This window comes from Callithrix jacchus, chromosome 22 (assembly GCF_049354715.1).
Source record: "Callithrix jacchus isolate 240 chromosome 22, calJac240_pri, whole genome shotgun sequence".
Classification (NCBI taxonomy): Eukaryota; Metazoa; Chordata; class Mammalia; order Primates; family Cebidae; genus Callithrix; species Callithrix jacchus.
This window is the reverse complement of record NC_133523.1, coordinates 19,369,333-19,386,591: the sequence shown is the minus strand read 5'-3', so window position 1 is coordinate 19,386,591 and position 17,259 is coordinate 19,369,333. Positions and strand designations below refer to the sequence as shown.

At 40.1% G+C, this 17,259-nt stretch overlaps 1 protein-coding gene across 11 annotated transcripts in view; it reads left to right on the top strand.

The window, feature by feature from the left end:
* LOC100894266 (uncharacterized) overlaps positions 1 to 11,534 on the top strand; it is a 35,726-nt gene extending 24,192 nt beyond the window's left edge. For all 11 annotated transcript variants that reach the window (XM_054249709.2, XM_054249707.2, XM_054249706.2 and 8 more), the window contains one exon: positions 9,574 to 11,534. In XM_054249709.2, the coding sequence (XP_054105684.1) occupies positions 9,574 to 11,159 (1,586 nt within the window). In that variant the 3' untranslated portion in view covers positions 11,160 to 11,534. The remainder of the gene's footprint in view (positions 1 to 9,573) is intronic.
* The last annotated feature ends 5,725 nt before the right edge of the window (positions 11,535 to 17,259 follow it).

The following is a 17,259-nucleotide window of genomic DNA, read 5'->3' as shown; positions in this document are numbered from 1 at the left end:
ATGGTATGGTTTGGAAGTCCGTGTTCTGCAAACCTGATGCTACAATGTAATCCTAAGTCAGTTTTGGATGTGGAACCTGCTGGGAAGTGTTTAGGTCATGGAGGCAAGTTCCTCATAAATGCCTTGGCACCATCTGTTTGATAATCAGAAAGTTTTCACTCCATTAATTAAAATGAGAGCAGGTTCATTAAAAGAACCTGGCTTCTTCACCTCACACATTCTGTAATCCCATCACTTTAGTAGGCGGAGGTGGGTGGATCATGATGTCAGGGGTTTGGGACCAGCCTGACCAACATGGTGAAACCCCATCTCTACTAGAGATACAAAGAATAAGCCGATATGGTGGCACACACCGGTGTAATTTTTTTTTTTTTTTTTTTTAAGATGGGGTTTCACAGTGTTGGCCAGGCTGTTCTTGACCTCCTGACCTGAGGTGATCCACCCACCTTGGCCTCCCAAAGTGCTAGGATTACAGGTGTGAGCCACCGTGCCTGTCCATACCTGTGTAATTCTAGCATCTCAAGAGGCTGAGGCAGGACAATTGCTTGAACCTAGGAGGTAGAGGTTGCCATGACCTGAGAACCCACCCGCCATTGCACTCCAGCCTGGGTGACAAGGCAAGACCTCTTGTAAAAATTAAAAGAAAAAAAAAAACCTCACTGTGTCAACTAGACTGATTTGCAGTGGAATGATCACAGCTCACTTTGGTCTCAACCTCCCAAACTCACATGATCTCATTCCAGCTTCTTGAGTAGCTGGGTTGCAAATATGTGTCATCAGGGGCTGGGCGCAGTGGCTCAGGCCCATAACCCCAGCAGTTTGGAAGCCTAAGGCAGGTGGATCACCCTGAGGTCAGATGTTCAAGACCAGCCAGGCCAAATGGTGAGACCTCGTCTCTACTAAAAATTCAAAAATTAGCCAGGCGTAGTGACGCGTGCCTGTCATCCCAGCTACTTGGAAGGATGGTAGAAAAATAGCTTGAACCCAGGAGGCAGAGGTTGCAGTGAGCTGAGATCATACCAGTGCACTCCAGCTTCAGTGACCAGAATGAGACTGCATCTCGGAAAAAAAGAAAAAAATGTGTCATTATGCCCAGCAAGTTTTTTGGTAGAGAGAGGTTTTTGTCATGTTGTCCAGTCTGGTTTCAAACTCGTGAGTTAAAGTGTTCAGCCCTCTTTGACCTCCCAAAGTCCTGAGATTACATTTCTTATTCAAATAGTTGAATTAACATATGCTTAAAATGGTTGCTTACAGAAATGAATTTACTATTAGCAGTATTGGTATTATTGGTTTATTTTATTTTTTTATTTTTTTTGAGACGAAGTTTCGCTGTTGTTACCCAGACTGGAGTGCAATGGTACGATCTCGGCTCACCGCAACCTCCGCCTTCTGGGTTCAAGCAGTTCTTTTGCCTCAGCCTCCTGAGTAGCTGGGACTACAGGCGCGCGCGCACCACCATGCCCAGCTAATTTTTGTATTATTAGTAGAGATGAGGTTTCACCTTGTTGACCAGGATGGTCTCGATCTTTTGACCTCGTGATCCACCCGCCTCGGCCTCCCAAAGTGCTGGGATTATAGGTGTGTGCCACTGATCCCAGCCGGTTTATTTTTTCTTCTATTTTATTTTACATTCTGGGATATATGTGCAGGACATGCAGGTTTATTATAGGTAAATGTGTGCCATGGTGGTTTACTGCACCTATCAACCCATCACCTAGGTATTAAGCCCTGCATGCATTACCTAAATATCCTGATTCTCTCTCTCTCTCCCACAACCGGCCCCAGTGTATGTTGTTTCCCTTTATATGTCTGTGTGTTCTTATTGTTCAGCTTCCACTGATAAGTGAGAGCATTTGCTGTTTTTTTTTCTGTTCCTGCATTAGTTTACTAAGGATAATGGTTTCCAGCTTTATCCATATTTCTGAAAGTACACTATCTTTTTTTTTATGGCTGCATAGTATCCTATGGTGTATATGTTCCACATTTTCTTAATGCAGTCTATCATTGATGGGCATTTGGATTAATTCCAAGTCTTTGCTGTTGTGAATAGTGCTGCAATGAACATACACATCCACGTATCTTTATAATGGAATAATTTATATTTCTGGGGTTTATATCTAGTAATGAGATTGCTGGGTCAAATGGTCTGTCTGCTTTTAGGTCTTTGAGGAGCCGCCATAGTGTCTTCACATTTCCACGAACAGTGTTAAAAGCATTTGTGTGTCTCCACAGCGTCACCAGCATCTGTTGTTCTTGGCTTTTTAGTAGTCACCATTTTGACTGCTGTGAGATGGTATCTCATTCTGATTTTGATTTGCATTTGTCTAATGATCACCAATGTTGAGCTTTTTTTCATGTTTTTTGGCCACATGTCTTCTTTTGAGAAGCGTCTCTTCCTGTTCTTTGCCCACTCTTTCGTTTGTTTTTTTTCTTGAGCTGGAGTTTCACTGTTGTAGCCCAGGCTGGAGTGCAATGGCACAATCTCGGCTCACCGCAACCTCCGCCTCCTGGGTTCAAGCAATTCTCCTGCCTCAGCCTCCTGAGTAGCTGGGACTACAGGCGCACACCACCATGCCCAGCCAATTTTGGTATTTTTAGTAGAGATGGTTTCACTTTGTTTACCAGGATGGTCTCAATCTCTTGACCTCGTGATCCACACACCTCGGCCTCCTAAAGTGCTGGAATTACAGGCGTGAGCCACCGCACCTGACTTTGCCCACTTCTAAATAGAGTTGTTTTATTTTTGCAAAGTTGTTCAAGTTTGCTGTAGACTCTGGATATTAATCTTTGTTAACTGGATAGGTTGCAAAAATGTTATTTTATCCTATAGCTTGTTTGTTCACTCTGATGACAGTTTCTTTTGCTGTGAAGAAGCTCTTTAGCTTAATTAGATCCCATTTATCAATGTTTCCTTGTGTTGCAAATGCTTTCGGAGTTTTCATTATGAAATCTTGGCTCTTACCTGTGTTGAATGGTATTGCCTAGAGTTTGTTTTAGGGTTCTTATACTTTTGGGTTTCACATTTAAGTCTATAATTCACCTTGAGTTAATTGTTTATTTTATTGAGAATGTTTGCATGAATGTTTATTAGAGATGATTGGCTTTAAGTTTTCTTTATTTGTAATATCTTTGTCACGTTTTGTTATCAGAATGATGCTGACCTCATAGAGTAAATTAAGGAAAAGTCCCACCTTTTCTGTCTTTCTCATTGGTTTCAAAGATTTTCATGATTTCTGATTTAATTTCATTGTTTACCCAGAAGTCATTCAGGAGCAGGTTGTTCAAGTTCCATGTGGTTTTGTGGTTGTGAATGTTTTTTGTTATTTTGTTGTTTTTTGAAGACAAATTTTCACTCTTTCAAGTAGTCTGGACTGTAGGGGCACAATCCAGGCTCATTGCAACCTCTGTCTTCCAGTTTCAAGTGATTCTTTTGCCTCAGCCTCCCAGGTAGCAGGGATTACAGGCATTCACCACCACCCCCGGCTAATTTTTGTATATTTAGTAGAGACGGGGTTTCATCATGTTTCCCAGGCTGGTCCTCAAGCTCCTGACCTCGTGACCTGCCCACTTTGGCCTCCCAAAGTGCTGAGATACAGATGTGAGCCACCGCGCTTGGAAAGGAGGTTTTGTTTTTTTGTTTTTAGACAGTGTCTTACTCTGTCACCCAGGTTGGCATGTGATGGTGAGATCGTGGCTGAGTAAAACCTCTGCCCCTGGGTTTAAACAATTCAGCTGCCTCAGCCTCTTGCGTAGCTGGCTAAAGGCACGTGTCACCAGTCTGGCTAATTTTTTGTATTTTTAGTAGAGATGAAGTTTTACCATGTTAGCCAGGATGGTCTCTATCTCCTGACCTCATGATCCACCTGCCTCCACCTTCCAAAGTGCTAGGATTACAGGCTTCAGCCACGACATCTAGCCTTAGTTGTGAGTTCTAATTTGATCACACTGTGATGTGAGAAATTGTTATGATTTCAGTCCTTTTGCATTTCTGAGAAGTGTTTTACCTCCAATTATGTGATCAACTTAAGAATAAGTGCTGTGTGGCACTGGGAAGAATGTGTATTTTGTTATTTTTGGCTGAAGATTCTGTCAGGTCCACTTGTCCCAGAGCCGAGTTCAAGTCCTGATTTTTCTTGCTACTTTTATTTCTTAATTATCTGTCTATTATTGGCAGTGAAATGTTAAAGTCTCTAACTATTATTGTGTGAGCGAAGTCTCTTTGTAGGTCTCTATGAGTGTGTTTTCTTTCTTCCTTTTTTTTTGAGATGGAGTTTCACTCTTGTTACCCAGCCTGGAGTGCAATGGCACAATCTCGGTTCACCGCAACCTTTGCCTTCTGGGTTCAAGCGATTCTCCTGCCTCAGCCTCCGGAGTAGCTGGCACTACAGGCGCGCACCACCATGCCCAGCTTATGTTTGTATTTTTAGTAGAGATGAGGTTTCAGTTTGTTGACAAGGATGGTCTCGATCTCTTGACCTCGTGATTCACCCGCCTCAGCCTCCCAAAGTGCTGGGATTTTAGGTGTGAGCCACCGTGCCCTGGCACTCTTGTCTTTCTTTCATCTTTGTTGGTTTAAAGTCTGTTTCATTAGAAACTGTGATGGCAAACCTAGCTTTTTTTCTTATTTTATTTTATTTGTAAAATTTCCCCTTTTTTTTATTTTGAGGTTATGTGTGTCTGCATATGAGTTGGGTCTCTTGAATAAAGCACACCAATGAGTCTTGACTCTTTATTTAGCTTGCCATTCTGTGTCTTTTAATTGGGGCACTTAGCCCATTTACATTAAAGGTTAATATTGTTTTGTGTGAATTTGTCTTTATGGTGCTAACTGGTTATGTGGGAGACTTGCTGATCTTGTTTAATGATGTGATGTGATTAGTCTTTGTGCTTAAGGATTTTATGCACCGCCATTATGATAGTAAAACATTCCATGTGTTTCTGTATATTTACATTTAATAGAGAGCTTTGTATTTATATATGGTTTCATTATGCTGTCCAGCACCGCGTTCTGTTTAATATGCAGAGTCAGTGTTTCTCAGACTGTCCTTTTTTTTTTTTTTTTTTGAGACGGAGTTTCTCTGTTGTTACCCAGGCTGGAGTGCAATGGCGTGATCTCGGCTCACCATAACCTCCGCCTTTTGGGTTCAGGCAATTCTCCTGCCTCAGCCTCCTGAGTAGCTGGGACTACAGGCACGCACCCCCATCCCAGCTAATTTTTTGTATTTTTAGTAGAGACGGGGTTTCGCCATGTTGACCAGGATGGTCTCGATCTCTTGATTTTATGATCCACCCGCCTCGGCCTCCCAAAGTGCTGTGATTACAGGCTTGAGCCACCGTTCCAGGGTATCACATATTTTTTAATATTTTGTTCTCTCATATTATATTGACAATGTTATGCAACATATCTCTACAGTTTTTTCATTTTGCAAACCTTAATCTTAATACACCTTCAACTACAACAAATTTTTCTGATTTTCTCAAAATTTCCAAACACTACCATTCTGTTTTATTTTTCTAAGTGTGTAACTGCTTCATATATTTCATATAATGTTTGTCTTTTTTGTGGCTGACTGACTTCGTTTTGCATAATGTCAAAATTTATCTTTATAGTTGTTAGAATATATCCTGCTTATAAAATTCTGTGTGATAAAAGAGTATTTTTATATTTTAAATTTGTATCTACTGCATAATTTGGTTACAGAACTTTGAATTGCTTTTACCTATTGGCTTTCAGTAGTAATGCTGCGATCATTATGGGTATGCCAATAACTCTTCATATTAGTATGTACATGATAGTTTATATCTGTGCTGCCTGTTTTATTCATTCATGTTATAATTGTTGCATTGAACTTAGCACAGAAAGTCAACACCAGAACAAAAGTATATCAAATTGCAGGGTTTATTGACCTTTTTATACCCACAAAACCACCTTGGGAGTGGGGGTGAGGACCGGAGATGGGAATGAAAGCTGTCAATCACTTCCTAGGCTGAGAGGAGGGTGAGGGGGCTCCAGATATTCCAAGGGCCAGGGGACTTTTGTCATTCTGATTGCCACTTAAGTGGTTTACAGAGGTCAAGGTAAACATTAGTTTATACATTTTTTGGACAGGTGTGGGGTCCACATAATTTTAGGTTACTTGGCGCCAGGATGGAATTATCTGGGGGTGCTTACTTCGGTAAACAAAGGCCAGCAATTCTGGCAGTTACAGATAAGAGAAAGTATGCAGCTTGTCCTCTCTTTGCATTTTGCAAGGTAATCTTAGTAGTTTACAGAAGCCATGGCTAGTAGTCATTGTGAGAATGGAAACAGTTTTCCCATTTTAAAATGGCATTGTACTGGTTCTAATTCTAGGCCAGCTATATCACATAATGATTATACTGATACTGAATTGTGGTTTTTTTGTTTTGAGATGCAGTTTCACTCTTGTTATCGAGGCTGGAGTGCAATGGCAGGATCTCGGCTCACTGCAACCTCTGCCTCCCGGGTTCAGGCAATTATCCTGCCTCAGCTTCCAGAGTTGCTGGGAGTACAGGCACGCATCACCGTGCCCAGCTAATTTTTTTATTTTTATTTTTAGTAGAGACAGGGTTTCACCACGTTGACCAGAATGGTCTCGATGTTTTGACCTCGTGATCCAAGCGCCTCGGCCTCCCAAAGTGCTGTGATTATAGGCATCAGCCACTGCGCCATGCTGAATTGTGTTTTTTTAATGTCTTCCTTTTTCTTTTTTTCTTTTTTTTTTATAGATAGAGTTTTACTCTGTGTAAAAGCCCGCACCCCTACTCAGTTCAAATCCTGATCGGACCCACTGTCCCTCATAATGTCGTCATCTGAGAGCCCCTGTGGCTGCTCTGGGTTGTGACCCAGGCTGGAGTGGGATGAATGGCATGATTGTGGCTAACTGCAACCTCTGCCTTTTGGGCTCAAGTTATTTTTCTGCCCTTGCCAATTGAGGAGCTGGGATTATAGGCATCTGCCAGCATGCTTGGCAAATTTTTGTCTATTTAGGAGATAGGGCGTTTCACCATGTTGACCAGGCTGGTTTCAAACTCCTGACTTCAAAGTGATTCTCCTGTGTTGACCTCCAAAAATGTTGGGATTACAGGCATGAGTGACTGTGCTCTACCCCAAGATTCTTTTAATTCTCTAGCTTTATAATGTGTTTGTCTTTCTTTCTTTGTCTTTTTTTTTTTTTTCTTGTAAAACTTAGTCTCATCCCATCATCCAGGCTGGAGTGCAGTTGTGTCATCCTGGCTTACTGCAACCTCTGTCTCCTGGGTTCAAGCAACTCTCATGCCTCAGTCTCCCAAATAGCTGTGATTACAGGTGCCCACCACTATGCTCAACTAATTTTTTTGAATTTTTAGTAGAGACAGGATTTTAGCATGTTGGCCAGCCTGGTCTTGAATTCCCAACCTCAGGCGATCCACCCACCTAAGCCTCCCAAAGTGCTGGGATTACAGGCATGCACACTGTGCCTGGCCTGTAATGTGTGTTCAAATCAGAAACTGTAATGCCTTTATTATTGTTTCTTCTTTGGAAGACTGTTGTGTACTTCATTGTCTCTTGAGATTCCATATACTTTTGAGGTTGCTATTTCTATTTGCTCAAAAATTGAAAAACATTTCATTAAATCTGTACATTACATTGAGCGTATGAGCATTTAAAAATATTATTTCCATCTTTGAACAGGAGCATGCTGATGAGTGTGTTGTTTTATTTCCATGTATTGGTACATTTCTAAGTTGTTTTTATTTTTATTTTTTGTGGAGTGGAGTTTTGCTCTTGTTGCCCAGGCTGGTGTGCAATGGAACAATTTTGTCTCACTGCAACCTCTGCCTCCTGAGTTCAAGCATTTCTCCTGCCTTAGCCTTCATTGCCAATATTACAGGGATACACCACCACTCCTGGCTAAGTTTGTATTTCTAGTAGAGATGGCATTTCCTCATGTTGCATAGTGTGGTCTTAAACAACTGATTCCAGGCGATCCGCCTGCCTCGTTCTCCCAACACGCTGGGTTTACATGCATGGGCTACCACACCCGGCCCACTCGTCAGTTTTGCCTTGCAGCTTACAAGATCCTCTTTTCTCTGACTTTTAAAATTGTGCTTACAGATCTGTTTGATATAAACATGTTAGTCTATATCCTAGTTTGTTGAGTTTCTTTGTATCATTTTTTAAAAGGTTTTTTAGTTATTCCTCTTTATATTTTTACCTCTTTTCTGTTTTTCTTTTTTATTTTATTTTTTAAATTAAGTCTCGCTCTGTCACAAGGCTGGAGTGCAGTGGTGCAATCCTGGCTCACTGCATTCTCTGCCTTCCTGGTTCAAGCAATTCTCTTACCTTGGCCTCTCAGGTAGCTGAAATTATAGGCCCCTGTCGGCACACCGAGCTAATTTGTGGATTTTTAGTAAAGACAGCGTTGCACTATGTTGGCCAACTTAGTCTCGATCTCCTGATCTCGTGATATGCCCGCCTTGGCCTCCCAAAGTGATGGGATTACAGGCCTCAGCCACTGTGTCTGACCTGCTTTTCTAATATTTTCAATATTTTTGTTATTTTGAGTTTTCTAATTTTCTATACTTCTCTGTGTTCACAGTTCAATTGAGTATTATTTAAATTTATTTTTGGTGTTCAAAATTATACATCAATTTTTAATCTTTCTGAAAATTTTTTATTTTTGTTCAAACGACATTGCCTTATTTTAACGTTGTAATCTTTCATTAAAATTTAAACATTAAAAAAAGTTAACCTATTTGAATCTCTGTTATATGGCTTTCTCCTGGCCTACTTTGAACAATTGTCCGGGTCAGAGATTCTGAGAGTCCCTGAGACATGTTCTTAAAATGTGTTTTCTCTAAAAGTTTTTTCCTTTCTTGCTTTTTTTTTTAAACACGGGTTTCACCATGTTGGTCTGGCTGATCTTCAACTCCTGATCTCAGGTGATCCGCCCGCATAGGCCTCCAAAGCACTTGGATTACAGGTGTGAGCCGCCACGCCTGGCTTGTCTAAAGTTTTTTGCTTTTTACTTAAAATTTAAGGGACTGTGGGGGGAGGGGCAGGGAACAGAAAAAATAAATTTAAGAACTAATGCTGAGTAAATGTAACAAACTCCCCCCTTCCTTTTGTTTCCTCCTTTTATGTGGCTTTAGTGCTCACTTGGGCACTTGAAACACTTAGCTCATTTATTATTTTCTCTCAGAAGTATTGTGGTTAGTTTTTGTTACATATAAATGCCTTTGAAAAACTAGGGCCTCTTGTATTTTTATATACTATCTTGTTTATGTAGTTTTTATAATGTTACAGGTAAATTAGCTGGGCGTGGTGGCATGTGCCTGTCATCCCAGCTACTCAGGAGGCTGAGGCAGGAGAATTGCCTGAACCCAGGAGGCGGAGGTTGCGGTGAGCCGAGATCGTGCCATTGCACTCCAGCCTGGGTAACAAGAGCGAAACTGCGTCTGAAAAAAAAAATAAATAAAATAATAATAATAATAATGTTACAGGTTAGAATTGTAGCATATATTTATCTGAGTCTAGTAAGTGAAGTAATTTCTTATTTTTATTTCTTTCAGTTCTATGTTCTCATTTTGGTCAAGACCTTTGGCCAAAGCTGGGAATAAAAGATTCTTTTCAAGAAGTAACACTGAGAGAAAATGGAAAATGTGGACATAAGGATTTACAGTTACGAAAAGGTTGTAAAAGAGTGAATAAGTTTAATGTGCACAAGGAAGGTTATAATGAACTAAACCAGTGTTTGAAAACTGACAGAAGCAAAATATTTCAATGTGATAAAGATGTGAAAGTCTTTCATAAATTCTTAAATTCAAATAGACAGAAGACAAGACCTACTGAAAAGAGACCTTTCAAATGTAAAAAATGTGGCAAATCATTTTACATGCTTTTACACCTAAGTCAACATAAAATAATTCATATTAGAGAGAATTTTTACCAGTGTGAGGAATGTGGGAAAACTTTTAACCAGTACTCACTCCTTACTAATCATAAAAGGATTCATACTGGAGAGAAACCCTACAAATGTGAAGAATGTGGCAAAGGCTTTACTCTATCCTCATACCTTACTAAACATAAGAGAATTCACACTGGAGAGAAACCCTACAGATGTGAAGAATGTGGTAAATGCTTTACTCTATCCTCATACCTTACTAGACATAAGAGAATTCATACTGGAGAGAAACCCTACAGATGTCAAGAATGTGGCAGAGCTTTTAAACTATACTCAAACCTTAGTTCACATAAGAGAATTCACACTGGAGAGAAACCCTACAAATGTGAAGACTGTGGCAAAGCTTATAAACACTCCTTAAACCTTACTAATCATAAGAAATTTCATACAGGGGAGAGACCCTACAAATGTGAAGAATGCGGCAAAGCGTTTACCCGGTCATTTCTCCTTACTAGACATAAGAGAATTCACGCTGCAGAGAAACCCTGCAGATGTCAAGAATGTGGCAGAGGTTTTAACCGACACATAAACCTTACTAGACATAGGAGAATTCATACAGGAGAGAAACCCTACAGATGTGAAGAATGTGGCAAAGGCTTTTGCAAGTACTCGGTTCTTACTATACATCAGAGAATTCATACTGGAGAGAAACCTCACAAATGTGAAGAATGTGGCAAAGCCTTTAAACAACCATCAGAGCTTACTAATCATAAAATAGTTCATACTGAAGAGAAACCCTACAAATGTGAAGAATGTGGCAAAGACTTTAAAAAACTATCATACCTTACTGTTCATAAAAGAATTCATACTGGAGAGAGACCCTACAAATGTGAAGAATGTGACAAAGACTTTAAAAAACTATCATACCTTACTGTTCATAAAAGAATTCATACTGGAGAGAGACCCTACAAATGTGAAGAATGTGGCAAAGGCTTTACTCTATCCTCATACCTTACTATGCATAGGAGAATTCATACTGGAGAGAAACCCTACAGATGTGAAAAATGTGGCAAAGCCTTTACCATATGCTTATACCTTACTAGACATAGGAGAATTCATACAAGAGAGAAACCATACAGATGTGGAGAATGTGACAAAACCTATATCCGGTATTCATATCTTACTAAGCATAAGAAAATCCACACCGAAGAGAAACCCTGTAAGGGTGAAAAATATGGCAAGACCCTTAACTAGTCCTTAGTTCTTAAAAGACATGAAATAATTCATACTGGAGAGAAACTCTACAAAGCCGAAACATGTGACATATGCCTTTGACAACATTTCAAACTTTTCTATCCATAAAAGAAATCCTATTGGTGAGATTCATATTGGTTATGAAAAGAATACATTTTACAATAAAAGACATAATATAAATTAAGTAATACATACTAAGATAATTATTCATGAACTTGCATTATTGTTAAATATTTCTATGACACAAAATAATCTACAGACACAATGCAACCTCATGACATTAGCAGTGAAATACTTCATAGAAATTTTTCAAAATGATGTGAAAATTAAAATAAATTTAAACAAAAACAATAAAAATTTTACGTATAGAAAAAATATTCCTCAACTTCTTTGCAGCTGAAAGCCACTAACACAGAAAAGTCACTAGAGATGTTATTTCATTATATTACTAAATAGCATATTGTTACCATCTTTTACCTATATTCTTTAGTAAGTTGGAAGAGGTTAAAGGTTGTGGTATGATAACACTTCACTGAATGCACAGTAGTATTTAACATGTTAAAAATGTTGAAGGCAGGGCGCGGCCTATAATCCGAGTACTTTGGGAGACTGAGTTGGGCGGATGACAAGGTCAGGAGATCGAGACCATCCTGGCCAACATGGTGAAACTGTCTACGAAAAATACAAAAATGAGCTGGGTGTGGTGGCGTGCACCTGTCACCCCAGCTACTCAGGAGGCTGAGGCAGGAGAATTGCTTGAACCCAGGAGGCGGAGGTTGCAGTAAGCCGAGATGGCACCACTGCACTCCAGTCTGGTGCCTGGTGCATGACTGTCTCAAAAAAAAAAAAAAAGAAAATGTTGAATTGGGCCGGGCACGGTGACTCACCCCTATAATCCCAGCACTTTGGGAGGCCCAGGTGGGTGGATCATGAGGTCAAGAGATCGAGGCCATCCTGGTTAACAAATGAAATGTTATCTCTACTAAAAATACAAAACATAAGCTGGGCATGCTGTCTCACGCCTTTAGTCCCAGTGACTCGGGAGGCTGAGGCAGGAGAATTGCTTGAACTTCGGAGGCAGAGGTTGTGGTGAGTCGATCGCACCATTGCACTCCAGCCTGGGTAAGCAGAGCAAAACTTTGTCTCAAAAATTAAAAAAAACTTTATAATTAAAATTTTTAAAGTACTGTCTTTTATTATATAAAAGTATAATTAGTACAAAAATACCCTACCAATTTGATATTTTTAAAAATTAAACGTTTTCTTCTCATAATGCAGAATATGACTGAACACATACCTACCTCATGCATTACTCAATCCTATAAAAACCCCAAAGAGCCTTTCTACTTAGATTTTCATTATGCATCTTCTGTTTCGATTTCTTCAGTTTTCTGTAGAAAAGATTATAAATAATGCCCACCTAATAAAGAATCTCTTGGGCTCACGCTTCTAATCTCAGCACTTTGGTAGATGGAGGCAGGCAGATTGCCTGAGGTTGGGAGCTTGAGAGCAGCTTGACCAACATGGAGAAACTCATGTCTCTACAAAAAACTTAGCTGAGCATAGTGGTGCATGCCTGTAATCCCAGCTACTTGGAAGGCTGAGGCAAAAGAATTGCTTGAACCTGGGAGGTACTGGTTGTGGTGAGCTAAGATTGTGCCATTGCAGTTTAACTTAAGAAACGAGCAAAACATTTTCTCATTAACAAAAAGGTTACAGTAGCACCTGTGGAAAGAAAAGAAAAAAAACTCTTTGAAAGTCAAGCCCAGTATTGTATTTGTACTATCAAATACCTGAGTTGGGTGAATTTCTCTCGTTGAGGTTTTAACATAAACCTGAAACTCCTGAGTTTTTCAGAAAGTAAAATCCTGGGGTGTCGTAAGTAGAAAATATAGTACAGGGACTGTGTAGAGAAGATTTCAGTTTTCCCAAGGGGCTATTATTGGCTCCATAAACCAAATTTGATGTTTTTTTTTTTTTTTTTTTTTTAAATTATGCCAGTTAAAGCCTTGGTAAAATAAGTTTCTCCAGTTATGCCCTGTTGCTTATAAAAAGAAAAAAACAATTCTGGACCAGGTGCAGTGGCTGATGCCTGTAATCCCAACACTTTGGGAGGCTGAGGCCGGTGGTTCATGAATTCAATATATTGAGACAATCCTGGCCAACATGGTGAAACCCTGTGTCTACTAAATATACATAAAATTAGCTGGCTGCAGTGGCTATGCACACCTGTAGTTCCAGATACTTGGGAGGCCAAGGCAAAGAATTGCTTGAACCTGGAAGGCAGAGGTTGCAGTGAGCTGACATGCCACTTCAAATGCCTGTTGACAGAGGGAGACTCCATCTCAAAAAAAAAAAAAGTATATTACTTCAGCCTTATGTTAGTTCAGTGCATGCAGTTAATCCTTGCTCTGCCTGATATTCATGAACTTTTCAGCTCTTCATGAGTCCTGAAGTTTTTGTCTCTTACATCACAATCTCCAAAGTTATCAGAAACTTTGATTCAAGAGCACCTGTTAGAATTTTATAGCTGATTATAAAACCACCTTCTAAGGAGGATCAAAGCAATACAACCACTGTCTGTGAATGACAAATAGTTTTAGGACAGTTATAGTCAAAGACACACAAGGAAATGTGTTACCTCTGTGGCCCACGATAATTTAACATAATGATGATTGCTGATAATGTACACTAAGTCATATAAGAGTTCTCCCAAATTTTGGAACACCTACTAATGTTTTTGTACAAATACAGCCCAAAGAAAACCAAGCACCATTTTACATTCAACAATGCTTTCTGTATAATTTTATAAGAAATAAGCAAAATTAAGGACACATGTACACGAATGTTTATTGCAGCACTGTTTACAATAGCAAAGACCTGGAATCAACCCAAATACCCATTGATAATAGACTGGATTGGAAAAATGTGGCACATATACACCATGGAATATTATGCAGCAATCAGAAATGATGAGTTTGTGTCATTTGTAGGGACACAGATGAATCTGGAGAACATCATCCTCAGCAAACTGACACAAGAACAGAAAATGAAATACCGCATATTCTCACTCATAGGCAGGTGATGAAAAATGAGAACACATGGACACAGGGAGGGGAGTACTAAACACGGGTCTATTGGGGGGAAAAGGGGAGGGCCAGTGGGAGGGGGAGGTGGGGAGGGATAGCCTGGGGAGAAATGCCAAATGTGGGTGAAGGGGAGAAAGGAAGCAAAACACACTGTCATGTGTGTACCTACCCAACTGTCTTGCATGTTCTGCTCATGTACCCCAAAACCTAAAATGCAATAAAAAATTAAAAAAGAAATAAGCAAAATTATCTCATTTTTAAACTTTAGGAGATGTAATATATTAAAGGACTAATTAGGTAAGAAGAATACATAACTTTATTTTTTATCTTTTTCTCTTTTCTTTTAAGAATACGTAACTTCTAATTTGATTTTGGAAAGTTTGATGGAACTTTGTTTCCCAGAAAGAATTTCAGTGAAAATATCAAAGGTTAAAAACACTTGGTATCACAGGTCATTTTAAAATAAGTCATTTATTTAACCAAAGTGATAAAGAGTTCCAAAGGAGAGTGGGGAAAAACTTCATTTTTGGGGAGAGACAACCTAATATGCCAAACAATCTCTAAAAGATCAGCATAAAGCCCATTTGTTTTTCAAAATGTTATAAACAATATAAAATTTTAATCTTTTTTTTTTTTTTTTTTTTTGAGACGGAGTTTCCCTCTCCTTACCCAGGCTGGAGTACAATGACGGGATCTCGGCTAACCACAACCTCCGCCTCTTGGGTTCAGGCAATTCTTCTGCCTCAGCCTCCTGAGTACCTGGGATTACAGGCATATACCACCATGTCTCAGCTACTTTGGAGGCTGAGGCAGGAGAATCATTTGAACCTGGGAGGGGGAGGTTGTACTGAGCCAAGATTGTGCCAACAAACTCCAACCTGGTGACAGAGTGAGACTCCATCTCTCTCTCTTTAATATATGTATATGTGTGTGTGTATATATATGTATAATATATATAAAATAAGTATATATTTGCAAAGCACAAAGAATAATGCCAGGAGGTGCCCTCCACAGCCCTGGCTTCTACCTCCTCTTCCACTCTGTGCTGAACTGCCATTACAGATATTCATACTGTATCACAGGACCAATAAAACCACTCCACCAGCGACTGAAAGAGGAGCCACAGAAAGACCAAGAAACAGCCTCAACAACTTGTACTACCCTAGAATGTACTAACAGCCATTGTTGGCATTCAGGAGCTGTTTATTCCTATCTTCACACTACTCCAAAGAATTTTAAACAGGCTGGACTGGCTGATGCTTGTAATCCCAGCACTTCAGGAGACCAAGGCAGGCAGATCACTTGAGGCCAGGAGTTTGAGACAAGCCTGGCCAATATGGTGAAACCCTATCTTTAATATAAATAGAAAAAAAATTAGCCATGTCTGTAAATTCCAGCTACTTGAAAGGCTAAGACAGGAGAATCACTTGAACCCAGGAGACAGAGGTTGCAGTTAATGGAGATTGTGCCACTGTTCTCCATTCTGGGTGACAAGAATGAAACTATCTCAAGAAAAAAAAAAAAGTTTGAAACAGTCACAGTCTAGACTTGCTGGAAGCTGGTGCCTGGTACGTCTGACAACTGCCAAGACCTTAGTGCTCCTGTCTCAGGTACACACTGGCCCACCTGACACCCAGATAAAACAATTTTTTTTTTTTTAAGTCCTGGCCTTGTCAGGTGGTTCCCTCCTGTAATCTGAGCACTTTGGGAGGCAGAGGTAAGCGGACCACCTGAGGGCCGGAGTAGTTAAAGACCAGCATAGATAAACCCTGTTTCTTCTAAAAGTTACAAAATTGTCCGGGCATGGTGGCGCATGCCTGTAATCCCAGCTACTCAGGAGGCTGAAGCAGGAGAATTGCTTGACCCCAGGAGGCGGAGGTTGCAGTGAGCTGAGATCATGCCATTGCACTCCAACCCGGGCAACAAGAGCAAAACTCCATCTCAAAAAAAACAAAAACAAAAACTAGCGTCTCTGTAATGGTGGAGCTTCAGTCAGGGATGCACTAGCTAGCAGGGCCTTGACTGTGTAACCCAAAAGGTGTATGAGACAGGTCTTGATTAATATGGAAAGTTTATTCTGCCAGTATAAAGAATAGGCCTGTGACACAGTCCCAGGAGGTCCTGAAGACATGTGCCCAAGGTTCCTTTGATACATCTTAGGAAGAAATCAATATGTGTAAAATGTATCTTGGTTTAGTAAGGAAGGACAACTGGAAGTGGGGGCTTCCAGGTTACAAGTAGATAAGAGACAAAAGGTTTCATTCTTTTGAGCCTTTGATTAGCCTTCCACTGAATACAGAATGTCCTTTGGCCCAGTGAATCTGCATTCTTACATTAACAATAGGGTAGAAAAAGCTATGGGATCTGCATTTGTCTCGGGTGAGCCTCAGAGGGATGACTGAGTTCTGTCTGTTCTTTGTTCACAAGGAATTTCTTTGCAAGCAAATTGTGAGAAAGGTATATAGGGTTTTTTTCAATTCGTTTTGTTTTGAGATGGAGTATTGCTCTGTCACTCAGGCGGGAGTACAGTGGAGTAATCTCAGCTCACTGCAACCTCCACCAAGCGATTCCTGAGTATACTATTAGTGTATTCAAGAATGAAGTGATTCTCCTGCATCAGCCTCCAAAGTAGCTGGGACTACAGGCATGTGCCACCATGCCCAGCTACCTTTTTTGTATTTTTGGTGGAGACAGTGTTTCACCATGTTGGTCAGAGTGGTCTCAAACTTTAGACCTCAAATGATCCACCCACCTCAGCCTCCGAAAGTGCTGTGATTACAGGTGTGAACCACCATGCCTGGTGATATGTGGTCTTTTATATTTGCAGCAGCTATTTTATTTAGGAATAAAATCTTATTTAGGAAGGCAGGCTTATCTGACAGTTCCCAGCTCAACTTTTCCATTGGCTTAGTAATCTTGGGGTCCAGAGATTTCTTTTTCTTTCACAGATAAGTGTTCATAATGACAAATACTGATTAGACTGGGCATGGTAGCTCACCCCTATAATACCA